The 27,227-nt window shown below is 34.1% G+C and overlaps 4 protein-coding genes across 4 annotated transcripts; 2 read left to right on the top strand and 2 right to left on the bottom strand.

Moving 5' to 3' along the window:
- The first annotated feature begins 1,178 nt into the window (after positions 1–1,178).
- Positions 1,179–4,008, top strand: LOC121123515 (uncharacterized). The gene is made up of 8 exons (XM_040718642.2): positions 1,179–1,727; positions 1,904–2,037; positions 2,089–2,272; positions 2,341–2,504; positions 2,572–2,749; positions 2,803–3,336; positions 3,388–3,677; positions 3,753–4,008. Exons 1-6 carry the CDS (start codon positions 1,454–1,456, stop codon positions 2,970–2,972), a joined length of 1,104 nt encoding a protein of 367 aa, XP_040574576.1. The 5' UTR covers positions 1,179–1,453; the 3' UTR covers positions 2,973–3,336; positions 3,388–3,677; positions 3,753–4,008.
- Positions 3,231–3,836, top strand: LOC121123518 (NPC intracellular cholesterol transporter 2). The gene is made up of 3 exons (XM_040718644.2): positions 3,231–3,336; positions 3,388–3,677; positions 3,753–3,836. Exons 1-3 carry the CDS (start codon positions 3,231–3,233, stop codon positions 3,834–3,836), a joined length of 480 nt encoding a protein of 159 aa, XP_040574578.1.
- Positions 3,921–7,097, bottom strand: LOC121123517 (uncharacterized). The gene is made up of 4 exons (XM_040718643.2): positions 5,035–7,097; positions 4,544–4,975; positions 4,266–4,460; positions 3,921–4,200 (listed from the first exon to the last, which is right to left on the bottom strand). Exons 1-4 carry the CDS (start codon positions 5,234–5,236, stop codon positions 4,001–4,003), a joined length of 1,029 nt encoding a protein of 342 aa, XP_040574577.1. The 5' UTR covers positions 5,237–7,097; the 3' UTR covers positions 3,921–4,000.
- LOC121122929 (dynein axonemal heavy chain 3-like) lies at positions 5,658–27,226 on the bottom strand. Its single transcript, XM_040718008.2, is given in 16 exon segments — positions 5,658–7,733; positions 12,402–13,549; positions 14,407–14,611; positions 16,762–18,081; positions 18,136–18,493; positions 18,553–19,109; positions 19,182–19,237; positions 19,239–19,532; positions 19,596–19,739; positions 19,796–19,880; positions 20,453–21,089; positions 21,150–22,189; positions 22,308–23,167; positions 23,229–25,455; positions 25,518–25,786; positions 25,956–27,226. Coding segments are annotated over 16 exon segments (12,441 nt in total). The 5' UTR covers positions 27,189–27,226; the 3' UTR covers positions 5,658–5,725.
- Position 27,227: the final 1 nt, after the last annotated feature.

The raw sequence follows: 27,227 nt of genomic DNA, 5'->3' as shown, positions 1-27,227 counted from the left end.
CCGTAAAGTGAAGACGTTCTTCTCACCTATTCGGAAAGGCTGTTTCATATCCGTATAGTTCGATTAACAAAGCTATGGTGGAGGTAATTAGTATTTGCCAATGGCTGAACTAAGTAAAAATCGGAAGACTACCTAGTGTTGTTCACCTTACTACATACTTTAGGCTTGATATTACAATGAGTCAGCCCATTAATAACTTTAAACATCATAACCACATCCTGAAGTTTCTTCCTCTTTTCAAGCGACAACAGCCCGACTAGATGTAAACCAACCTCATAGGATATATCGCCGCATACCATAAATCGTTTCTGTACATTTTCAAGAGCTATGATTTCCTTTCTATACATTGGATTCGACAACTGAGAAGCTTAGTTTAAAATAGGCAAAACATATGCTTCATAAATCTTCTTCATCAGCTCCATATTTCTGGTTTTGAAACTCCTTTTATTAAACCCAATCGCTCTGTTTGCTTTTCTAAAAATATTGTAAATGTGAGTGCTGAATTTTATATTAGAAGATGTCAGCACTCCAAGATCCTTAAAGACACCCACATTCTTCATCCCTCCAAGATCAACAGCACTGCCCCGAAAAATCATAAAGGAGCTATTCTCAAGATTAACAGAAATTCTCTAACGGTCGCTCCACCTCAGAAATTATCTGAGGTCTTATGTTTGGCCTCCTCTTCTGAGTGGCAAACAAGCTTTATGTTGTCAGCATGCTTATATATTTTAGATCTGAGGTTGTGATATAGGTCGTTAATATAGACCGAGAAAAGGGTAGGCCTCAGGACACTACCCTGAGTTACAGATGATGGGACACCTATTGAAGGTGATCCAATACCGTTTGAAATATATTTATCGAATAATTCTGCAATTTTTTTCATTTTACAATTGACAGTTTTATTTATATTCAAAATTTTCAATTTTATTAATAAAAAAAAAGGATTTGTATCTTCCAAAAAAATTTAAAATAAAAAAAAATAAAATTTGTTTTTTCTAACAAAAATTAATTTTTTCTTTTGTCACTTTAATTTAACTTTTATTTTAAATGTCCAATTTAGCATTTATAAAAAAAACAAGCATATTCTGTCAAAAAACAAAGAAATATTTTTCCACGGCCCTGTTGTCTGGTCTCCTAGTGAAAACTGTGCCACACTGCTCTTGTCCTTTAGCCAGATCCTGGAAAAAATTGTGAAATTTAAGTTGCCCGGTTGCTCCAACTCGACATATATTTAATCTACTAATAATATTATAAAAGTCTTTGTTTTTGCCTGAAAATTGTCGATCAAAGCCTACATAAACATTGATGCAATTAATTTTTTTAATGTAAGGTACATATATATTGTAGGCAAAAGCTAATTAGCATTTCTTCATATACATATATCCCTCATAAAAAGCGATATTTAACTCATAAAGTAAATACACATATTGAGAGAATTCATTCAATTCCTACAATGATCCTTGGAGGCAATATTAATATCCAACTCTTTGTTCTTTGCTTTCAAATCCTATTCGGTGTTCAATCTAAGACGGATAAGGGATTTTACCGAATGACATCTATTTTAGGATATAGAAATGACGGACGCTGTGGTCCAAATCACCGTCTTCGGCATGGTGCTCCATCTCATTGTAGTGTCAATGGAGCATCTCCCTGCTGCAGTTATCAGAAAGAGAGTTGTGGGATTGGAGAAGAGTACTGTGAGTGTGATGGATGTACGGATTTTAGAAGTAAGTTTAAGGGAACAACAACATCTGGAATAAATGTTCTTCTTATAATTTTTATTTGAAACATTACTTTTCTGAACAGCATCTGGGTTTTATTGCTCTGCTATATCCTACATAGAATATCGCATGATATTATGTACATTAAAAGAACTATATAAAACTTTTCTTATTACATATAGCTTTCAACTTGGCTCAAAGGGATGTATCCATTCATTTAAGGAGAAACGAAAGATTTTTTATTATTTCCCATCTTACAAAACATTTGAATATCAACAACTGGGCCACAATTGATCATATCCAATACTCGAAGAAGGTATTCAAATCTATATCCTACATTTAATCCACTCCTATACTTTTTAAATAGACCAATCAGACAAGAATAAATTACATACTCATCATACGAGAGTCTCATTGTTCCAAGACTCAACCCCTGGAATTGGACCATTGTCAACTAAAAAGTAATGATATCAATCGAATAGCCTGCTTTATTACTTTGGAGAATTATTCCTCGCCAAAGATGAAAATTGTGAACAAAGATTGCATACGAGGTTGAGTGATATTTTATCTAAGTAATGTTACGTAGTTATCTAATTGATAATGTACTATGATTCAATAGCTAAAGTCTATGAGGGGAAACCTAGAGCACAAAAATTAAGACCACAGATGAAGAAAAGTTATAACTCCTCGTTGATTGAGTACACACTAATAAAGTTAACACAGATTGATGGGAAATATAACTGGTATACGCATATAGGAGTTCCGAAAGTATCCCCTCATAAAGTAATGTTTTTTTTAAAATTATAAACTAAAAATTGGACCGGGATTATCTAAGATTTTTGTATACAAGGACTATCAGGATGTGGCACACATCGAACTGAAAATAGCACCTAGCATATGCCAAAGGAATAAACATTTTTTTCTTGGATGCTCTGGTATACTGAATGGAGAAGTTAAGAGTTGCAGTGTTGATGTTCGTATATCAGTGGAGAAAAACTATCGATTGATTCATTTCAATTGCGATGCTAGTATGTAAATACCATAAAAATTAATTAACTATTTATTACACTTTACTTTATAGTTTGTGGAACACGTTCATCAAATAACTTTGAAGATCAAAGCTGGACACATTGGTCAAAAGGTCTTTGTCATCAAGGTGTGCTATCAAGGATTAGATTTTGTTATGATCATTTAAGTAGAAAGCCTGCCTTTGATTGCGAGGGAATGGATATCAAATTGACAGAGTGTTAAATAATACATAAATAATAATTATTCTTAATAAAGATATTATTAAAAGGAAGTAATTAATTGATGAATCATTGTTAAATGAATATACCACCATTAATTTCTTATAATTTCTAATTTGAGAGAGAGATATAGAATTACAAACAGAGTGATGCGTTTGTTTCCTCATTGTAGGAATAAAGTTTCAAGGGAATTTATACATACAGTTTGAAAGATTTGATCCAAAGGCTTAGTTGCAGTAACTAGTCTTTGTGCTTTTGAACCATGATACAAAGGCTCTTCCCTCGGTTATTCAGTTTGATTTTGCTCTCATGGTTATTCTCCTTTGTTATTAGTGGAAAGTCATTTACAAAGTTTAAAAACTGCAAAGGTAAGACATCATTAGCGGTTTGAGGAACAACTTATCCGAGTCGAATTTCAGGAGATAGCAAAGTCAATGCTGTTGAAATAAAGGGCTGTGGCAAAGGCTCCAGTGGTGAATGTAAAGTCAAATCCAACGAGAAAGTACGCGTTATATTTAAAATGAAAGCTGGTGTGAAGGCTAAAAATATTACTCTTGTTTTATCTGGAGTCATTGGTGATATTCGTCTTCCCATGCCAAACACAAAGGTGAAGGATTTATGTGGGGAAATCAAAAAAGGAAGCTGTCCGCTTGAAAAGGACACAGATTTCACTCATGAATTAAAACTTAAAATTCCGGTTGTAGCAAAAGTAATTACCTAAATTATTAAAGGTTATCCATTATAAACTAACCCATGTCACATTTATTATCTTTTTATTACCTAGATGAAAGTTATTGCTGAAGTCAAATATGTTAATGAAGATAAAAAAACGATTGCTTGCGCTCAAATACCTACTCAAGTGTATTAAATACATCTACTCAGCTTGGTTTTGGTAATACCTCTCAATATACACATAAAACAAAATTTGTATTCAATTCTCGACTATAATTAATTAATTATCAAAGAATACATATATTTATTGCCATAAACTTGAATATATATTATGATCAAAGAGATGGAATAAAGATTATTTTATTTGAGTTGCTTAATTTTGTAGTTGACGCACTCTGGGCAGCCACAGTGCTCCTCATCCCCTCCACAAAATCCCCACTTGGAACAACAAAAATTTTCAGAGTCAGGATTACATTCGGAGGGTAGATCCGTCCCATGAATCTTGAACATTGGCCCACAGCGTCTATCCTTGCGAATCTTTCCAATAAAGTCATCCGTAACTATATGTTGAAAGTGTTCATTTTTTTAATTTTCGTAATGGGAAGTTATTAATTATGATTCTTACTTTTTTGAGAGTGTGGTCTGTAGTCTACACACTCAGGGCAATCACAATGATCACTTCCTGGTCCGCAATAGCCCCATTTAGAACAGCATGGATTAGGACTATTGGAATCACATTCAGCTGGTGTTCCATCAGAGAGAGGATAGCTATTTCCACATCTTCTATCAGGACGTGCCTTCTCACTCAGGGGAACAATGTCTATTTGGCACATTCATATGAATTAAAAAATTAGGCACTTAATAAAATAATATACTATTAGTTAGTTATCTAACAACACAAACCTTCAAATGATTTGGATCTGAAATCAATACAGCCATCACACGTGCAATGATCATCTCCTGGTCCACAGTAACCAAATGCAGAACAACAAGGATTAGCACTCTTGGGTTGACATTCCGAAGGAGTTCCATCCTCGAGAGGAAACATTTTTCCACATCTTCTATCAGACCTCACTTTTCCCTCCACCTTTAGGGGTCTATAATTGACACAGGTTTCACAATAACAGTGGTCCTGTGTAGAGCCACAATAGTTATTCTCAGAGCAACAAAAGTATTCTGAGTTGGGGTCACATTCTGAGGGAGTAACTCCATCTTCCAGAGGGAAGGCAGGACCACAACGTCCATCAGAACGAGTATTAGTGTTGGGAGGGTAAACAACCTTCTGAGGTGGTGGGGGTGGAAGAGAGGCTTGACTTCCTCCAAGGGAAGAGCTGCCTATGAAGATGTAAACCGTAATAGATGAAGTATGAATATTTTCTCATAGATTTTCTTACCTTCTACTCCTACATGATCACAGTCCCATCCACAGTGACCGTTTAATTGACAACAAGTTGGGAAGGGAGGTATATCCAGACACGATGCAGGTTTTCCATTAGAGGCACGATAATCCTTGCCGCATTTGCCATCCTCTCGAAAGCTACTTATTTGTCCGGCTATGAGAGTCGGAAGAAGTAAAAAAAAGAAAATTTTCATCATACCCTGTCGGATAATGATGGACTAACCGAACTTGAGCTATTATAATAAAGTGAGTGAAAGTATCTACATAATAAAATAGGTGAGTGTGAAATATCGGCGTGCCATTTACAACCAATAACTGATGGCAGGCCTTCTTTTACCTATAAAAATTAACATCTCTCTCTATACATATAGGTAGTACAAATACATTTACACTCCACAAATCCAGTTTCATTTCATTATTACTAATTAAAGTTGAATTTCCGAATTTGATGTTACCGTTATAATATGGGACCACAGAATAACAACAAGTAATGAAAAATATAACATTGCCACAAACATTTCTATTTTGGTCAATCTAACAACTACCAACCTAGTACTTCACTTAAAGCCTATAGTCTACATTTACAAACAAACAAGAATGCAACATAACTTCAGTAAATTACTTTTAAAGAGTTAAAAATGTATTATTATAAAAGTACAAAACTAGGAAATCAATACAATACAATCTCAATCCCTTAATTCAAGTATTCCAGCAACTCCCCTTAAGATCCAATGTTCATTATTCACATTTGATGGTAATTTGATATCAAAAACATAGTTGGTCGAATGTCCAGTGGCGAGAATATTTCCTTTCCTTGCCTCATTTCGATAGACTGGACACTTATACAAATTACTTTTATTCATTTCATTGTATACTTGTCTTGGTCTGAGAAGCATGGGTGGTAGTTTGGAGTGATGTATCTTTGGCAAACACTCGGTCAAGACTCCATTAGCATCATCCCATGAAGCTCCTTCTAGGTAAATCCCATCTATGATAATCCCCTCAACTTCTTCTGAAGGACTCTGATAAGGATTCCTTAATACAATATACTCAAACTCTACTTGATTCAATGCCAAACTCCTTTTACGAGCAAAATTTTGCAAAACAGAGGTTAAAAGAGACTGAGGGAAAAAGAAAGCAGATATCCAGTAGATATTTGGTCTATTATTGGACTCTATCCACACAATGAAAAACTCTATTCTCTTCTTTAAGTTGTTGAGATAGTCATCAAGAGATCGAAGAGAGTCATATGAATTGGCTCTCCATGAACTGAGTACATTATTTGAATTGACTTCCCTATAAGCTATTTCAATTTCTGGGATTAAAGCTATTTTCCCCTTTATAGCCAATGACAGTCTTTCGAAGTTATCCTTGATAAGAATAAGGAGAGCATTATATCTTGTTATCTCCAGACGAAGAGTAGTGTTAATAGAGTCCTCGTATTGAACAGGGAAATTATTATATACATAAGACAAATCAAAGATTAATGGAAGTGACTCCATGAACCTGGCAATCTTTTTATCCATTTCTGACAAATTCCATGTCATCATATCAGTAAATTCTCCATACCTAGTTGCTAAGTGAGTCCAATTTATTATTTTTCTACCATCAGACTCATTTCTTATGAGAGCTGCATTTTCATGAAGGCCAACTGCATCTGGATCTGAGATGTCTGAGAAACGAGCTATTATTTCCAGGATATTAGCTCGTTGTAACTCCCCAGGAATAAAATAATTTCCACTGATGTTTGCTCTATGTGTTGATGCCAATGATATGTTAAAGCAGGTTTTCAGTAAAGAGGATAAGAGTCTCCTATCAAAGGCTTCTCGAACTCTTCCTCCATAATTACACTCCCCTATGAGATACTGTAGGGCGGGTATGCATTTCTCGATAGCGAAATTAATTTTATCTTCCTCCACTATGTTGCAATTATTTTCACTTAGTAACATGTCCTTAAGCTGATGAAGAGATATATTCAAATCACTCCATGTGAACTCATATGTCACATCATTCCAACCCAAACCCTCATAATTCAGTCTCTCCAAAGTAATACCATGAAAGAATGAAAGGCCATAGACCAGACGACGAAAAACTGTTCGCAAAAGTGGACATTCATTCACGTCATAAAAGTCTGAAGTAGAGATAGGGGGAGATGAAAAAGCAACAGAGAGATTTGCTTTGAGTCCATTCGGAGATTGTAAACTGACTTTAATTGATAATTGTAAAATCTGGGGTGGAAAGTCTTCAGTTGGGTAAGATGTAAGCCAAAGTCTAAATCTTGGATCTGGATCAATATTAACCTCATCCTCCCAAATAGCTTCCAAACGATCATTCATCCAATGTGGCGAGAGGTGACAGTTTTGTAAGATAATCCAACCTCCTTCACGGGAAGCAGAGATCAAAAGGGATTCGGCTTTTGGACCTTGTCCCTGTCCCAGGCTCAAGCTCCTTACAAAGACTGGGGCTTTATCAGAGCCGACTTGAATTGAATTTATGCTTGCCAATGGATCTGCTCCAGGGCTGAGAATGAGTATGATTGGTGTACTTGAGTCAGAATCTTCATAGCAATTCTTTAGGTCTAATATTTGAGGATACACGTAGTCTCTACCTAGTTTCTCAGAAACGAAGTCTCGAATGGCAAAGATGACCCGGTCAGGACGAAGAATTTTAAGTAGGAATATATAGTCCAAGTCCCTGCAAAAAAAGGATATATGATATTATGTTCAAAATTATAATTTGATGATTTTGCTACAAATTGATGGAATATCAGACATTGATTAAGTAAGCTTTAGGTTTCCCTTACGATTGATTATATAATTTAAGAATCAGAGCCGATTCTACACAGAAACAATATTAGAGAATGTCCCCTCATATAATTGTTTTTGAAGTGGAAAATCTTCAGGAAAGACAGATATTAAATAATGTGTAACAAGTATAAGATTAAGAATCCAATCAATATCTGCCTTCACTTGATATATGGAAAAAAGGGGTACCCAATAAGTAAAATAATGACCCTTAAAATTACTATATTTAAAAAATCCGCGAGAATTGAGAAACTTACATAAATCAAATGTATGTACAATCAGAGATTGTTTTTTTCTAATAGCACGAGGAAAAGGCAGGAGCAAGATATATTGTGTCCCTGAATTTAGACCGGTTTCAAATACGCGATTTAGGTAAACTGCACCAATTTATAATTTTTGCCTAATATCAAATCTGAAAATAGTCAGTTTAACTCTTTAGCATCACTATCCGTGGAATTATTTGTGTTTCAAGCATTTTGCAAATTTCAAATTATGAAAATAAATTGAAAAATGGTTTTTTGTACATAAGAAATTGAAGCAATTAACTGATTTCCATAAATTGCACCAATAAAAATCAGGACCTAAATTGCAATCCGTTTTAATTTTATAAAATATTATGTTAAACCATGTTTTGGCAATATTTATTTTCGACAGCAAACGCACGTTCCCCACTACTCCAAAGCATGATTGGAACTGACTGCAATTTCATTAAAACTCTAGAATTTGTATACTAGAATGGATTGCACAAATGGAAATTCGTCGATCACTTTCAAGAGTCATTTTTCTCAATTTTTACGTAAGCTAGCGAGCTAGTATTTGTTTTGTTTTGTAACTAATTGTTTATTCCTTAATACATCGGAATATGAATTAACTTCAATCACTCAATCTTCATTAATTATTTAATTATTAAGTGCTCAGATTTCAATGGAACACCCGGTACATACAAGGGCGGTCTTAAGGGGAATTGTAGCCATTTGTCCCCTCCCTGTACTTGATTATAAAAATAGAGACAATGCAAACAGTAGATTTTTCATAAAATAATACAAGTACATTAAAAAAAGAAGTAAGATTTTTTTTTTGTTATATGATTGTACATTTGCAACTGGATTCATGAACGTCTTGAGATTAAAAAATGTCAAATACTCACTTGCTGATTCGAAAAACTCATGAATTAAATAATCTGATTATGGTGTTGTAAGATTAATAATGTTATTTAAGCATTTTTTTACATGTATCATTAATAAGACATATTATGTGGCACATTAAAAAGATGAAATAACGGCTAATGTATAACTCTTAAATCTTACAGTTTTACAAATGACCTATAAAATAAAATCAGTTCTTGCTTCCTCCAGTCTAAAGGGATTTTCTATTAAGGGAATTCGGGTGTTTTATTATGTGACCATGAGATACAATTTGAATTAAGGGAATTTGGGCATTTCATTAAGTGACCATGATATACAATTTGAGTATTCAGTGAGTTGTTACAATTTGACTGAATTGATTGTAACATCTATTCATTTCCAAAATGAATAAAAAATACTGTTATTTGTCGTGAAAAAGTATTTTAAAAATAAATTTGATTCCTTTCAGAGCCATCTAGCGAGTAATACAGAAGAATATTTGAAAATATATAAGATTCATATAGATATTTCTAATCTGAGAAATAACATTTGAGTCATATTAATGAAATCTTGCAGGAATATTGAATATTGAAAATATGTAACTTGCTTAATTTCCTTATAAAAGTCACGATTTGTAGAGAAATTGCTACATAAATAGGGTCCGCGCACAGTTTTTGCAAGTGGAAATACCAATAAATGTAATTAAAAAATCAAAAAAATACAGTCACTGTTGTAGACAACATTATATGTGGGTCTATGTACAAAATGCGTACGCAAGAAGAAGATGTTTTGAAATTGTGAACAGAAGCTATAATATACGTACTTTATGTGAAGAGGGAATTAAAGAAATGTGTACCAAATGCAAACTAATCCTATCTCCTCAAAATAATCCTGTGGACACCACAGCTTTGATTCAATTCTTGATCAGTAAACCAAATTAAAAACTAGAATGTTGCAATTTTTAGTCAGATGAATATATTATGTTTGTGCCATAGTGCACACATTTTTTTTGTTTTTTGAGGAAATATTTTGCTCCTAAAAGAGTCCTATATATATTTATTGTCATAAATTAAGTTTGCATGCTTACATTGTTTTTGGAGTAGGTGTAACTGGGGTGGCTGTAGGATGTTTCGCCCATAATTTTCGCTGTTGGACATTCCCTCATAAATATATATATTATAGTAAAAATATATCTTCTTAATTATAGTTTAAGGTTTAAAATGGGTCTCCCTCCACTGAGTCATTTGTAATGTATTTTTCCATTCATTAGCGGAAATTCAATTTTAATATATTTAAATAGAAATAAATCAAACGTGAGTGTTGCTCCTTTTGTATAATGAGTTCGAATCAACAAGTAGCTAAGTAGTGGAATATTGAAGCTGAAGTAGCATCACTGACTGTGAATATTCAACACGGCGTCACTTTGCTAACACAAAAATACCCTGTGTATTTTGTTCGAAGCACTTGAGACACTATGAGATATTTCATGATATATACTTTTTGTTAAATAAACAAAGTAATAAGTTATGCATACACTTCCAAAAGAACAGGAATATAATATTTTGTTATATTATATTGGGCATATTATCATTTCTATGAGAAATTTTGGCTATAATATGGCAATACAAATACTTTTTAATAGAATATTACTAAGGAATATTATAATTAATATATCATCCAATAAAATACTTTGCATGAGTTTAATATTCTGAATTGCATCTATGTTCCATATTAAAAATGGTGAAAAAATAATTTGAGAGTGATATTCTGAAAGTACATAAAAGATAAATAGTAGTAGGTGTGATTGACTTATTTGGCTAACTACAGAGGATTTCGGGTCTTTTGTCTGCTTCTTTTTGAAGGAAAGGTTACGTGATACAATAAAAGTAACAAATAGAGTTGGGTCTCGGTCAGGAAATCCTAGACGGGTCTGAGACCGTTATATTTTTTGTTGGACCGAATTAGCTGGCTCCCGTCCTTCACTTCAAAGAACCGGCTCATAGAGACATTATGTTCGTGGACGACACATCACTACTATACATAATATGTAATAAAAATGTCCTAATTTCAAGTTATTCCATTTAAAAAAAAGAATTACAAAGGACTTCAAGTGAATGAATCCCGAAACAATATTCTATAATATACTTATGAGGGTGAAACACTCTAAAATATACTTTGCTTTTTATTCTAAAGTTACTTTGTTTAGTAATGTGAGAGTAAATGACATCATATTTCAGCCATATTGCATTCAAACTAATTGTGCTACCCGGGGCGTCAGCAAAGGGAGGGGGGTAAGGGTCTGAAAAAAAAAAATTGAGGAATTTTTGCTTTCTACTAGAAAATTTAATGTTTCAATTTTTTTTCAAAAATTTAATATTTGAAATTTTTCCCATAAAATTAAATATTTCAATTTTTTTTTCCAAAAAAATAATTTTTCAAATTAAAAAAAAAAATCAAAATTCCAACTCTCCCCCCATAAAATATATATATATATAATACTGCGGATTTCCCTGCTAACCCTGTGCAGAAAGGATGTATTTAGAGTTGTTTTTTTTAATTGCACTCTATAATAGATTAAATTTATTGTGAAAACAAAGATAAAATACAAATCATAAAATTATGTGGTGGTAATCATTAGTTTCTAAGATGATACATTTTGAATAACATAATCAAAATGCCTACAGTTGGTAATATGCAATTAGGGTAATATTGGCCATTGCATTGTAGATGTTTTTAATATTATCATAGGCTCCCAAATCTAAATTTGTAAGGAGGTGCATTCAGAGCCAGCACAAATTTGAATTTTGGCATAAATTTGTCAAACATTACAAAGTTGGAGGTGTAGTCCATATAAAGCGTAACGCACACTTGTTGCCCACATTAAGTCATTTTATCAATCATTCACTATTTGTTATACAATTAGCTACCTAATTAGTAGCTAAATAAAAACAATAAAAGAATTTAGATTCATTTATATTAATGCAACTTTGGTGGTCCGTATTACTCTGAGTATTGTGTAATTTAGGCCAATTGAAGGTTTTCAAACGAGGGACATCGAATATTTTTGTATGTTAGAGATAAGTGTTAAGAATCTTTTTTTGGACAACATGAAGATACAATTAATTGAAGTGATTTTGAAAACTTTATGTCAGATACTGGGGAAAAATCATTCAGATAGAGTGCTTAACATGCAGACAAGGACTACCAATTGCAATTGCTAAAGGAACATGTATAAGAAGGAAGTATAATTTTTGACATAAGAAAGGGGATAACATTAATATCATCATAGGGACAAATACTCATCCCCTCAGACTCTTATTCCCACAGCACTGCAAGAATCAATGCCGCGAGGAGAACAAGACTACGTTGAATCACGACAAATTATTACTAAATTCCCCTTCCCCCTCATACATAAAAATAAAATAAAATCTTACCTGATTTGCCGCCATCCATTTGGAAGAATATCACGAGAGGGAGATGCAGAGTAGTAAAACTCCTTCCAGGCCTCAAAATCATCCCTTAGACTTGCCATTAAACCTTGAAATGATTCCATTTTATTGATGGACACTATAGCATTCCACATTTTCTCCGAGATCCAATTTCCAGGAGGAATTGGCTGATTGTGTTGAATGGGTCGAACTTCTTTTAGTATATACTGCCAGTTGTCCTCTCCAGACAGTCTCAAGCTCAGTATGAAAGAAAATACTAATACATGCTCTCTGAGTAGAGATCGAGATATTTTACGATAAATGATCTCTGTAAAATTTGTGTTTAAATTAGAGATTCTTCGATCTGTGTCTCCCTTTTCTTTGGACTTTGATTTGGATGATGGAGTGTCATTTATGGACTGTACGTATATTTGAATAAACCAGGGTAATGAGAATTGATACATTGGATCAATTTGTGACAGTTCTGATACACAAAAGAATAAAACAGAGGCGTGAGTGGCGACAGGATTGTAACCATCCCTCGTTCTGTCAATTTCTTTTTCTGTTTTGGAGGCAACTTCTTGTTTGGCCTCAATTTCCTCACTTAGTACCTTGGAAGAAGAGAGAATCCTTATTGCTGTCTCATCCTCTAGGATATTACCCTGAGATGTGGATAGAACCTTGAGGATTTTATCTTCAATATCCTTCAACTGCTTCTTGTTCTTGGCTCCATCCACTATCAATTTGTTTTTCATTTCTTCTAGCTCAGGCTTTTCTGCAGCAGCTAATATTCCAAGTAGTTGATCCTGAAGACCTTCTGGAGTTATCATAAAGTTAAGAAGTGTTACCTTTATTGCAACCTCGGGTGGGAAGTGAGGATTTCGAAGGGACGTCACAATGTAAAGATGGAAATTAGGATCATATTCAATTACTTGACTCCCAACGTTAATACACTCACTACCTTTGTTCTTAAATGTTCTTTTCATCAGAACTGATTCTAATCCTGGATCTAAGTTATCTCCAACACCTTCAAGAAGTACGGGTGCTCCTGATTGTATAGCATTTGCTAATGAGAGTAAGTATTCGGGATCACTATACTTAATTATACAAAGATTTTCTTTCTCCATATTTTTGATCCATTTACTTGCTTGACCCTAAAATTGTTCCAAAGTCCACATTAAAGCATATGAAATAAAACCTTTTTTTTTTCTCATTTCTTTTTTACCAACTTAAGGCTATTTTTTCTATGGGTAGAATAGTTATGAAATGAAACATAACTGAAAAAAAAAACCAGTCCTGTTGTGATTGTCTTAAGGAAACTTAAAAATATTTTTAGTAATTAATTTTTCTGAAAACATAAATGAATAGATTAACCAAAAAATAATTTTAATTACTTAAGACATTCATTAATCATTCAGGGTTGTTTTAATTCAATCTCGTTCATTTTATGATTATAGATACATATATTATTATAATGGAGGAGGACCTAAATATATTCTTGAAGAGAAAACAAAGAAGTATAAAGTAATCAATAGTATGTGAAAGACGAAAAGAGGCACTGATTAGTTGTTGCAGAGTTATAAATATAAGACCTTGTCGAACTACTTGGAGTAGAATTGACATTGGAATAATTCATCCCTATATTATATACATTGGCAATTCTACTTTGATTCCAACAAGGAGTTACAATGTTAACTCTGCCACAAATCTTCAAGGTTACTCTCTGTCTTTTATGAGCCCACACGAATGTTCAATCATGTTTTCAACAAAATAGAATCTATTTAGAAAAGGAAGTTCACTACTCAGGAATTAAATAGTAATGAGTAAAATCTAAAGAAAAGAAAATTCATTCCAGATTACCAATTCCAAAAAAAAAAGCAGCCCACCTAAAGTATACACACAATTTACATAACTGTTCATATCTATTCTACTCTATATAAAAAATACCCCTAGTTAGGGAAAAAAGAGTTTCTGTTACACGTAAAGAATATTCGTAAAGGAAAATTAATACCTGAGGATCTATCATCAAAGGCCAACGATTTGAATTCTTGACAATAAGTCCATTTTCAACAGAAAATAAATCTTTTGGAAGTCCTGCAATTTGCCATTGACGGATTTGAACGGGCTCTCCAAGAATATTGATGAGAGAAAAATTATCAGAGCAAGGGATTTTTTGAGCTGCACACTCATTTTGCCAGTCTAGAATTATGGACTTCCTATAATAAAAAAAATTAATGAGATTTCTTAGTTGTTTTTTTTACCTAGGCATGTAATTAAAATGTGCTTGTGGACAAATACTTAATTATACAAAGATTTTCTATATATATCATATAAAACAGTTTTACGTGACCACCTCAGAAATTTAAAAGATTGTGTACATCAACAGGGGCGTCCGCAGGGTTATGTATATATACAGTAGTATTATTTAGTATTATTATTTTTTTTTTTTTTGGGGGCTTGGTTTTTGGAAAAATTATATTCTTTGGAAAAAAAATTCAAAATATAAAAATATATAGTTATTCAGAAAAAATTTCAGAAATACAGAGCTGATCACAAAAAAAAATCAAAATTCACGAATAGTAATGTTTTTTTTTTTTTTTTTTTTTTGAAAAATATAAATTATAACAATTTTTGTTTTTTGAAAAACATATATCTGTTAACAACTGTGTTTTTTTTTGTTCACAAAAAAAAAAATTCAAAACTCGGCAAATATTCACAAGAAATTAAATTTTTTGGTTACTATTTTTTAAATCCATAGTTATTCAGAAAATTTTGGACCTTTTTTTAAGAAAATAAATCTTTTCAAAATAAATTGTCATCCATATTTTCTATTAAAAATTTTTCATCCTGACCAAAAAAATTCTAGTAAAAAGCAAACATTCCTTCATATAGGGGGGATACAGCCCCTCTAGTCCATCATTTGCCCCTTGGTCATTGATTTTTTTTTGAAAAAAATTGATTACAATCCTTCCCCAAAAACTTTAAATATCCACAGCTGTTCACATAAGCTTCTTTTTTTTTTTATTTCATAAGTTTAAATGTAAACTTTTAAAAAAAAATCCCAAAATCCTTAGCTATTTACAAAAATTAAAATTTTTGGAACAAAATTTCAAAAGTACACAGCTGGTCACCATTTTTTTTATTTTAAATCTATTGCTATTTATAAAAAAAAGTTCAAAATATATACAACTGAGTATTTTAAAAAATCAAAAATGTACAACTGAGTATAAAAAAATTTCAAAATTCATAGCTACTCACAAAATATTCGACCTTTTATTTTAAAGGAAAAAAATCTTTCTACTCCTATTTTCGCGTAAAATTTTTTCATCTTCACCAAATAAAATCTAGCTAAGTGCAAACATTCCTTCATTTACAGCCCCTTCAGCTCATTTGCTTCGGATGTCCCTACTATACTTTCAAACTCCAAATCTACTTTGATTTTAGTTTTGCAATCAGAGGATTGGTTTTCGAGATATTGAGTTCTTTACGGAGAGGATGTATTTTTGTATTAAGAAGATATTTCGGTTTGAACACTGAAATGAAATGCTGTTTATCTCATTGCATTTTAAATTGACCTTTTTAATAATATATATAATTAAAGCCATGTTTATCTATATTTTTAAATGAAAAGCAGTCCTTTATGATCTAAAAAACAACAACAATATACTCAAATAAATGAAATTTCGCGGGCATTTTGTATGTAGTATGGAGCGTGTGGAGCTAAGACTAAATCAGGTAGTGCTCTAGAGAATAAAGCACTTCTCTATTAATTTTTTCCTCAAACTGTTATTACTTTTTTTTTATCTTGAGAAGAGAACATGCAAGTATTGAGTAACTACGTGTGAGTGTTCTCATGAAAAAACGGAGAGTAACACTGAGGATTTTTGATATTTTATTAAAGCAATATTTGTCTGTTAGTGTATGCATAATGACGGGCACTATTGCAAGTGCTGAAATGAATGTTTATTAGTAATGTATCTTAATTGATTCTTATATATAAATTAAATACTAACATTTCATATGTAAGTATTCCATTTACAGGGGCATCAGGAGGTGATAGACTGTAAAATCCCAAATCAAGAAATTTTTGCTTTTCCCTACAAAATTTTTCGTCATTCGTGTGAATTATAATTTTATATTAGCTATGGATTTTTGAAATTTTTTGTGAAACTCCTGTTGACTTTTGAATCATCTGATAAATATATATGTATTTGTTTGCAGGTAAAAATCTACGTGAAAACATGACTTCATTAAATTCTGAGTTGGTCTAGTGATTTTTTTTTTTTTTTTTTTGTGGGGATTTCATATGAAATGGCCCAGATGTATATTGATATACATCTGGGACAATATGTATGTATATAACTACCTAAAAGAAACATTGAAAGCTCCTAAATACGCAACAGCACCTGATGCTAATAAAACATCTCCTGTAATATTTTTCAATTTAAAACCTAAAGAGTCAGCCATAGAGCTCCAACGATCCCTTTCTCCTCCTAATCCTTTAATTAATTTTTCAGCTCTATCCAGTTTCTCCGAGCAGAGTCTAATGTTGTCCTCCAAATCCTTTTTCTTCTTAGTCATGGCCGCAAACTCATCATTCAGGGCCTGCAACTTATCTGTAACAGCCTGTAGTTGTGCTCTCTTATCGTTCAATTTATCCATTTGCCGAGCCAATTCTGTTTCAGCCTCTGCAAGTTTTGCTTTCTTTGGACTCACAATTTTAATAACTCGATCGTAAACTTCGATTGCTCTAACCCATTTGCAAAGGCCTTCACAGGCTGTACTTACTTTTTTGACAAGGTTGGGATCAAAATAAGGATTCGTGACGTACTTTTCTCGAATCTTTTTCATTATTGAAGGAGAAATATTATCTTTATCATATGCCCGAAGAGTATCCAAAAACTTAATATCTCCCATCATCTTTTGACCCGGGGACCAATAGTCATCTATCAGTCGTCCTTTATTTTCAAGGTCAGGTCTTCTATCAGGAAGAACACCCTTCATGACACACACTGCTTCTACGACAAATTTTACAATCGGAGCTGGATTCTTCATAGTTTTAACGACTGTTATATCATTCGGATTGAGAGTATCTAATGAATTCACTGCAGACTGTAAAGCTGGAATGGCTTCAGCTAAATCGTTTTCACAGTCATCCCTAATTGCCTGAGCCGCTGCAGCAGCTTCATTTGCAAGTGCTTCATCACAAGCTACAATTTCCTTTTTTGCTTCAACTTGTATAGTATCTTGTTCAATTTTAATCATGAGCTTCTCAGTATCATCGGATGTATCAAGAAGTTGTGGTCTAAGAGCAGTGAGTTCTTTTTGCATGGCTGCGACTTGGGATGAAGCATACTCTAGTTTGCCAAGGCCCATTTCATAGCGAGTCTTTGTATTAAGTATTTCATCTCTCTTTCCTTTGAGAAGAGATTTGAAGGTGAGGATAAGAGATAAGTAGGAGGTTGGAGTGACGTAATTGTTACGTTGAAATTCTTCGTAGAATTTGATGGAGGTCTTTCGTACAGTCTCGTGGAAATGGCCACACATTACGACACAAGAATGTCGAACATTTTCATCTTCCATGTTCATGTCCTCCAAAAATTTAGTTGCAACTCGTACAAGAGCATCTTGAGGCCATTCCGAGAACCAGTTCAGCGTACAGCAATTTAGTAATGATGGAAACATTCTATGTATAATGAAAGGTGATTTGTCAATGAAGAACAAAATCTTTAAGTCTTACCTCAGCCTTCTTCTAAATGCTGTACCGATGGGTGACATACAAATAACAATGTGTAGATTATTTTTGATATTTTGTAAAAAGAGATTGTACAAATTTGCAAAAGAAGCATCACTCGCTCCTCCCATATCTTGACCTGAGCGATAACTTTTGGAATTCATTTGAACTCGATCCAGGATCTCTGCTTTTTCTTCTGAATTAAAAAGATTAGGGACTTCACCAGTATTGAGGATCATACTGATGTCCTCTAAAAAAGATTCTTCCTGGATTTGTTGATCCGTAAAGAGGAAAACGACTTTTTTACCCTCTGCTCCAGCTTTTTTGAGGACTTTTCTTAAGTCATTTCTCCATGCCACTAGACCTTAAAGAAGAAAAAGAGTAATATAACTATTTGGATGAACAATAAATAAAAGATCCTACCATAAGTTCGATTGATTTCAATCTGAAACAACTCATAGCGTGCGATAAATGTTGCTAGTTTAGCGAGTGATTGCCTCCCTGTTCCACCAATCCCAACAAGCATTGCATGTCCAGTCTTTATTATTCGATTTATTCTTGATATATGCTCCACAGCAAATCGAAACATAACGAGGGACATTGGAGCTCTAGACCCTGAAGCATTGTATTCCTGTAAGTAATGCTCCATGGCCTTTGTTAATAAAGATACGTCCGGAACTTCATCGTAAATTTTATTTTCTACTTCCGGATGCATATAATCTCCGAAACAAAGAGAGCGTAAATGTTCATCAGCAACGATGGATGCCCCACTCAACGTATGGGGGAAAAGGATTTTACTCAAATCTACTTTGAATTCTACTTGAACATGATGCTTGATTATTTTGAAAAACATATTCCTATCATCATCATTCACAAGACGATCATAGAAGACACGATAAGTTTCGTGACACCATAGTCGAATGAGTTTATTTGGATCCTTCAAGTGAGTGTTCGGGACCATTTTAATTCCCTGAATTACCCTTCAAATAGAGATAATAAAAATAGACCTGAAAGTATTTTTAACTTTTGAAATCCGATTCCCCAAAACTTACCTTGCAAAATCTCTTAAATTATAAACATAGTGACATTTGGTTGGAGTAGGTAAAAAAATCTTTTAAAACCTCTTTATAAACAGACAAACTAGCCTCAATTAAGGGCAAAGCTAGATTAGCGACAGCCAGCTCGTAGTTTTTCTTTTGAAAATGGAAAGAAATATTAGTTGAAAAGATCCTTCGAAGAGTTTCATCCTCAAAGTCATCGATTCCGAGGATATTCAAATGGCGCATGAAGCGAGAACTCAAGTCATTTCCCGTGGAAGGAGTTAATGCAGCAAATAAAAGAACATCCAAAAGTTCCAACTTGGAGGAATCCTTCTTCTCATACCAGTACCCATGATCAATCCACTATGTATTAAGAAATATATATTTAGGAAAATACCTTATCGTATATAAAAAAGGGAGACTCACCTGTCTCAGTAGCTCCAATGGAGGAACTGAACCATATTCATCAGCTTGTGGAAGGTTTAGATCATCTATGAATACGACACACTTTTTTCCCATAGCCGGACCAAAGACTCCTTTTCGGCGCCGATCAAGTTTCGACATAACCACCTAAGGAAGAAAAGAGACTGTATTTTGAAACCAATGAAAATATATAAAGTAATTACTTCCTGAGTGTAGTTGACTGTCGTTTGAGCAGAAAAATTAATCACATTCGTTATAAACTTTTCTGAGGAGAGTCTTTGTACTAAACTATTAGGATTAAAAGGTTTTATTCAGATTATTTATGTGTTTAAATATGAAAAACATTAATATTATATTTATATAATAATTAAATAGAAAAATATATGTTTACAACATATCAGATATGAGATCAAGTCACATTTCTTATTTTCCTGGACACGTCAAGTTGGTTTATGAGATTCTTATTAAAACATGTCGAGGATCTTCCATCTTATCCATGTATGTCTCAAATCAATTCAAGTTCAAATATTAAAATCTCAAATACATCTCAAGTCTCAAGAAAATGTAATTCAAGTCAGGTCAAGTTACTCGAGTCAAAGTCACTAGCCAAGACTTGAGTCCCTATGTCTGTGACATTTAATGATTATAAATTATACTGCAGAGTCTTAAGATAGGAGTGACTCACAATTAATATTGAACTAGTTCTCTAGAGAACTCTAATCATAAATGAAGGTGGAAAATTCCATTTAAAAAAAAAAGATTTTAGATTTGCTCTCTAAACGATGTAAACTCGTATCGCAAGACAACAATATATATTTTTACTTATTGAGTTTTATCTGAGTATGTCTCATTCCACTTACCTATTCGTAATAAACGACTTCCCAGTACCTGAGGGTCCAATTATTCCTAGAGGATACTCATAAGTAATTGCCAAATCCAAGAAATATGATTGTTTGACCGTCTCGGTTGTAGAAACAATAAGATTTTCACTGTCATTCCTAATTACCCCATTATTATCAACAAAGGTTGACCATTTCAACCAGCTTCCAATTTTATTTGGATCAAGTGTGTAGTCAAATATAGAGCCCTGCTCAGGAATTAAATTAGCTCGAGCCAATTTAAAAGAAGGAGGCTTACTATGTCCCTTGATCAATCCATCGACAAGATTACGAAAAAATGTATCAAATTTCCCTCTATCCACTTTTGTAATAGTTGAGCAAAGACCCCACAGAATTGCGAATAAAAAATTTGTTTGAATATCAATTATATCAATTGAATTATCATTCGAAGTTTTTGATCCATCTTTGCCTAAGTCACTCTCACTCACCTTGAGCACTGCTCTCAAAAACCGGAGAAAGCTATGAAACAAATGCAGTTCCGAATATGAGATAAAGAGCTTGTATTTGGCTATTTGCTTCAAGCAAGGTGCTATGAGCCATTCAAATAGATCTTCCAGAGCCTGAAGAAGCTCTTTTGTAAAGTTTTGCGGAAGGGATTCTATATATAAAGAGACAATGATAAATCTACCCAATCAATTACGTACATGCATGAGACTACCTAAAAAAGACTTTTTGATCGGCCTCCATCCAAGTATCCGACTTTCCATGTAAATCATTCCGCATCTCCCAACAGTGGCTGGACTTGCATTCTGTAAGCATCCCACTTCAAATATCAGATTCATCGATGGTGTCATGTGAATTATCTCTCCATTCATGAGGCAAAGTTTTTTACTATCATCAAGGACTGTATTTAAATTTTCAATCCATATCGAATCCACTGGTCCATCAAAAATGATCCATTTCCTCTCAGGTACGTTAGACACTGCCATTTCTCGAAATGTTTTTCCAAGGACTCCGTCCGACCATTCCCTTGATACAGGGTCAAAGAGCCCATAGAGTTGATTCATAGTTATACTCTTAGGATTGATTATCTTAAACAATGCTCCTTTCTCACTTTTGAATTCGTCAGCCAAAAGACTCAGAGCCTTCGCAAGGGTTTGATAAGATGTCGTTTTACAACTCATGGTTTCTCCAATGATCATGATTCCATGGTTTATCTGCATGGAGCTATAAATCTGGAATGTTTTGTCAACAAACTCAGGGGTTGGTTGAAGCCGACTAGATAGGCATGCCTTTTTAATGCACTCGATAAGTTGACCCTTATGAATTAGCTTATTAAATAGATCATCACTCAACTCATCTGGGAAAAGATCTTTCAAAATTCCTTTAAATAGAAAGATGTCATCCTGAATAAATTTGGGCATATTAACCTCTAAGAGACCAATAAGAATGAGCTTGTTTTCATCAGTGAGCTCTGGGGTTTTGAGACGGAGTTTCCCTGTGGCAGTGAGAGTTGATTTGACAGCTCTCATCCCGAAATCATAGTGAGCCTGATAACTAAGCTGTTCAGAGCAAAGTTTATAGGCATCGATGATTTTTTTGGCCAAGGATCGAGCATTTTGGAAACCCATGGCATAGAGAGTAACTTGTGCAATCATGGAAATATCTGGAAGCATCATGGCAACCGGACGGAAAAGAAGTTTTAAATTGTCAGGAATGGCCTTCCGGGTTCCATAACTTGGATTCATTGTAATAAATCTATTTGAAATAAAGAGTATCGATTCATTATGTACATAGTTGATCAATAATTAATTATATTAATCAACAATAGGATATTTATAATTAATTATTAATATAATAAAGTTACTGTAATTACATGGAACAGCTCTTATTGAGAGTGAGCTCTGCCCCTTCAAAGTTGAAAGTTGTAAGATTTGAAGCGATGGCATTTTGTATAGTTTGAATTTGTTGTGCCACAACAGAGAGAACATCTAAGTCAATGCGATTAAATTCATCAAAACAGGCCCAAGCACCTGACTGCGCTAATCCTTTGAGAAATTTGCCCATCCCATGATAGTCTATTCCATCCGAACAATTGAATATCACACATTGTTTTGCAACAGCTTTGGCCAAATCCTTACAGGTTTCAGTTTTTCCAGAGCCTGCAGGACCCTCAGGAGCTCCACCCAAATGCATTTTTAGAGCACCCATAAGTGTTCTATAGCATCTCTCTGTCAGTGGAGTCATGACTAATCTCGGGGAGTTTCCAATGTACTCATAGCCATATTGGATCCGTGTTGTGACCATTTCAACAAAAACTTCTCCTGAATCATTTCCCTGGTAGTATCGTAGTTGAGATTTCCAATTAAAATCTTGAATTGAGAGAACATTTTGCTCATAAATTCTTTCTATAACGTTTCGGGCATGAACATTGAGTATGACCAAGTTCCTACAATTCAATTCAGCCCTCGAAGAAAGACCATTTTGAATAAGAGAAACGATTTCAGATAACTGATTGTTAAATTTATCAAGGAATGACTTCAGTGAACTTTTCTCAATGGCTTCAGATGCATCTGAGGTCCAATTTAACATTGATGAAACGGAAACAACTTGTCCGGGCCAATATAAACACCATTTCAACAAAGGTGTTTGATAAAAGTCACTAATAGATTTGTTGATAATGTCCTTGAGGGACATAATCATTTGTTTTTCTAGCTGAAGTAACCACTTCTCAACCTGTAGTAAAATTGTAAAATATTCTGAAGTTAATACATTAGGGATCTGATAAAGGACTTACCATGCCCTTTGCATCTGCTGTAAAAATTGTATTTGTAAAAGAAACTTCTTCCTCCGCAAGGGACTTCATTCCAATGATATCCTGGTTCCCAAATTTATCTGTCTGAAATATTAGACTTTCTATACCTTCAAAACACTTTTTTATATGAGGTTGAACTCTGAGAGGATCTTTAGTCTCTGATAAGATCTCGAGGAGTTCATCATTTGAAAGAAAAAAAAATCGTGGGAAATATAGTCTTTTTTTCTCTAAATAATCATTCAACCCTTTCATAATTTCATCCAAGAGATCATTTGCTTCTTGAAGATTAACTAACATGTTGGATTGACTTGTGGCCTGGAGGACTTGTGGATCAGCCACTGTTTTAGCCATTATGTTTCTCCATATCCTATCTACTTTGTTGAATTTCCTACCCTCGTTGGGCATTTGTTTCATTATGTCTTCGGAATTGAAAATAGGTTCAAGATATAGCCATGACTCCTGACACCGAAGCCATGCATCTAATATATCTTGCATTGAAATTAATTTGTCCTCCCAAGAAGTCATTTCTGCTTCAAAGGGTTTGATATAAGCTGAACTATGCATAGTTTGGGCCTTCAAAATATGGTCATCCAACATTTGTTGAATCTCTTCGACCCCACTCAGTATAGATACTCCAGATTCTCGATAAGGAATGCAATCAAACTGAACTGACTGCCATTCTTCTTTCATCTTTCCCATGGCTAATTCCAAAGCAAATTCCTTGGAGGCCGATGATCCAATTTCTTCCAATTGAGGAATTATTTTATGGAGTCCAGCTTCAATCATATCTCCTAAACTCGTATCTTCCTTTCTAAAGATGGGTGACCCATTAGCAGCAGATATTTGATCCCAATGTCTATCTCTCATTCCTGAATTACAAAGAGTATGAAGCACAGGGAGATAAGCACGAAATTTTTCTATTTTAGATCGCATCGTTTCAGCTATTCGTCTAGCAGATGGAGTGTCCGAAAATACTTTGGCTAGCTTTGTCGCGTTTTCCAACATTTCCTCCACCATTTTTTGAATTTCGTTTGGATCCAAACCTTTAAGAGGTCCATTGTACCAGCGTTCATACTTTTCATGGAAGTCTAGTGCCATGTGCCAAAGGGTGCTAAACAACTCGATTGTCTGAGACATTTCCAAAAGGAGAGAGTACTCAGAAGGGTCCCAGTCCAGGTATATCTCCTCTTTATTGATTGCTTCTAGCTTAACCCTTGCCTCTGCAGATTGTTTTTCCAATCTTTCAACAACTCCAACTGAGGTTTTCATTTCTTCCATTGTTAATACTGGTGGATCCTTTTTAATGAAGACATCCAATTCCTTCTTTGTTTGCTTTAAATTGTCTTCAAACCTATCAATTTCATCACGGAGTATTTCTTCAATTTGATCTCTTTTATGTCCTGTGCGTTTCTTTGCCAATTCAAACACGGCAGCCATGTCTTGTGGCCACTGAAAGACACGAGTATTAAGCTGAATATCCTCAGTGGGGAAAATAGTATAATCCAAGAGAAAAAGTACTCTTTGAGAGGCCATCTTTATCCGTTTCATCAACTCCGGCGTAGTTTCTGTAATAGATATCTTGAGATATCTTTGAAGTTGTACAAGCACACTCGTCTCTTCTGGAATTTCTCCTAATTTAGTGGCCATTTGATCAAATTTGTCACAAATAGATCTATTCCATGTTTTATTCAGTTCAACTAAGTACTGAATCAGAGTACTTCGAATCTCTTCACTTTTTTTGAGCATTTGAGCATTGATTGAATGACAATCAAGGGAAAAAAAGCAGAGGTTAATGGAAATTGGTATTTTTTGAATCCGGTTATTAAGATTTGAGTATTCCAGCAATGTATCCCCGAATTCAGTCAGCGAAGGTTCTCGCTTTAAAAATACGGCGTTTTGTTCAAATACACTTCCATCTAAAAGATCCTTGTAGGCCTCATAAGATCGAATGTACTCTTTGGGGCCGATGATGTTGGAGTCAAATATATCCATGACTTCTGAAACTAAATTTTGAATAAAATCCTCTTTCCAATCAACTGCGAAAAGGTAAAACGGCTTATTTTTCAAATCAGGAAATATTTCAACTTCAATTCGTGGAAACTCTGCGGTACTCAAAACGATTTCTTTCATGCAATCGATGAGGATATCACGAGCTTCAAGGAGAGGAGGATGAAAGCTAGCACACTCCGCTTCCTTCGAAGTAGTCAGTCTAAAACAATGAAACTTACTACATGGTAGTGAGGATTAATTCGTTTATTCAAAGGAACTTACTCTATTTTTAGAGCTGGATTGATGTGAAAACACTCTTTTAAAATGTTACTTTGTATTACATGTCGAGGTAGGGTATATTTCTTCATTAGTTGAGCAAAATCCATCAAAGATTGTATCGCCATAGATCTTAATTGCTGAGACATCAGTGCAGCCACACAGTTGAAAAACTTTTGGACTTGTCGCAAGGATTCATTATTCTTACTTGGTACGAGTGTTCTCCATTCTTTTCTCATTGTCACAAAAACCATACCGATTTCAGGGAGCCAACGCTATATTCATGGAGAAAAGAACTGCAAATGAAGTAAAAATAGCCATAATGTATCAGGGGCGTTTGTTAGGAGGGAGGCTTACTTCAATAAATTCATTATATTATATACATAAAAGCTCCCTCATAGACCCCCCCCCCTTAAGGACACCCCTGAATATTAAATTAAAAACCTTCATTAATGTATTCCGTGCACTATCACATTGATTGAGGATCTTTTCTTCCATGTCTTTGGGACTGAGTGGTTCCATTGTTTTCAGATTTCGCAATTGATGAACTTGAACAAAGCGAAGGCTCGCGTAGCGTAGGTCCCAAATGACTTTAATCCTCTGCATTATTGGATTTGTAATAAACAAATTGTGACGGCAATATTGTTTAGATATTATATAACTCTGATGCCATGGAACTGGAGCTCTAATGATAAATTTGCAGCTTGATGAAAGAACTCCTGAAGGAGGTGCCATAGATATCTTGAGCCTTTTGCGTTCTTTTGGATCCAGCAAAATATAATTTACGATGGATACTCTCTCAGCAAAACCATAGTCTAGGTCAACTTCTCGGAAAAGTAGAGCTACATGTTTTTTCATCATGAGATCTGATAACCAAGATTCCTTTAGCTTACCACGAATATTTTGTTTTTGGTTTTTGGGAGTCCTTGGTTCTTGGATTTGGATATCCCCTTTATTCACATAATTGAAATATAACTGCGTTTGCTCAAAATCTTCTTCAAGATCATAAGATGAGAGTTCACTACTTTGTCGAAGCATTTCTATTTGCCTAGTAGGACTATTGGGTAAACTTGCTTCAATATAAGTTATAGGAGTAGTGTAACCTGAAACTCTGTGTATACTTTTCGATTCAAAATAAGGGTTTCGGGCTTTTAGTCTTTGACAGGATTTGTATGGAAAGAGTTGTGTTGTATTCCTTCTTTTTGATCTAAAGGATGATAGTTTTTCGACTCCATCCAAACTTTTAACACTTGGTAAAAAGTGTTGTCGTTTTTTAAACATGCTTGACCAAACAGAGTCATCCTTGGATGAATATTGTCGAGTCAGGGGTGGACGATGAGGGTGGTCTTTTCGAGAAGGTGGTTGTTGGATGATACTGATATGAGAGTGTGGTTGTCGTCTTCTCCATTTTCGTAGATTCGAAATTTTAATATTTTTTACTTGAGGTGAATAGTTGGCAGCAATTCGATCTGATGGAGATTCCTTAGTTCTTTGAGTATGGGTTACTCCCTTTGTTCGACTTTTGTTATGAATTAGTAGAGGGAAGCCTCCATGAGATGTAATTTGGCCTTTTGATCCTGAGGATACAAAAGGCCACCGATTTAGAGGCTCATGATAGTCAGTAAATTGAAATAATAGTTTATACGGATCCTCATATTTAGGCTTTTCGAGGCTCATGGCCAATCCTACTATTATAATTATTATTGATCACACAAA

Source organism: Lepeophtheirus salmonis, chromosome 8 (assembly GCF_016086655.4).
Source record: "Lepeophtheirus salmonis chromosome 8, UVic_Lsal_1.4, whole genome shotgun sequence".
NCBI lineage: Eukaryota > Metazoa > Arthropoda > Copepoda > Siphonostomatoida > Caligidae > Lepeophtheirus > Lepeophtheirus salmonis.
Note: the sequence above shows the minus strand (reverse complement) of the source record. Positions and strands in the feature narration are given on the sequence as shown.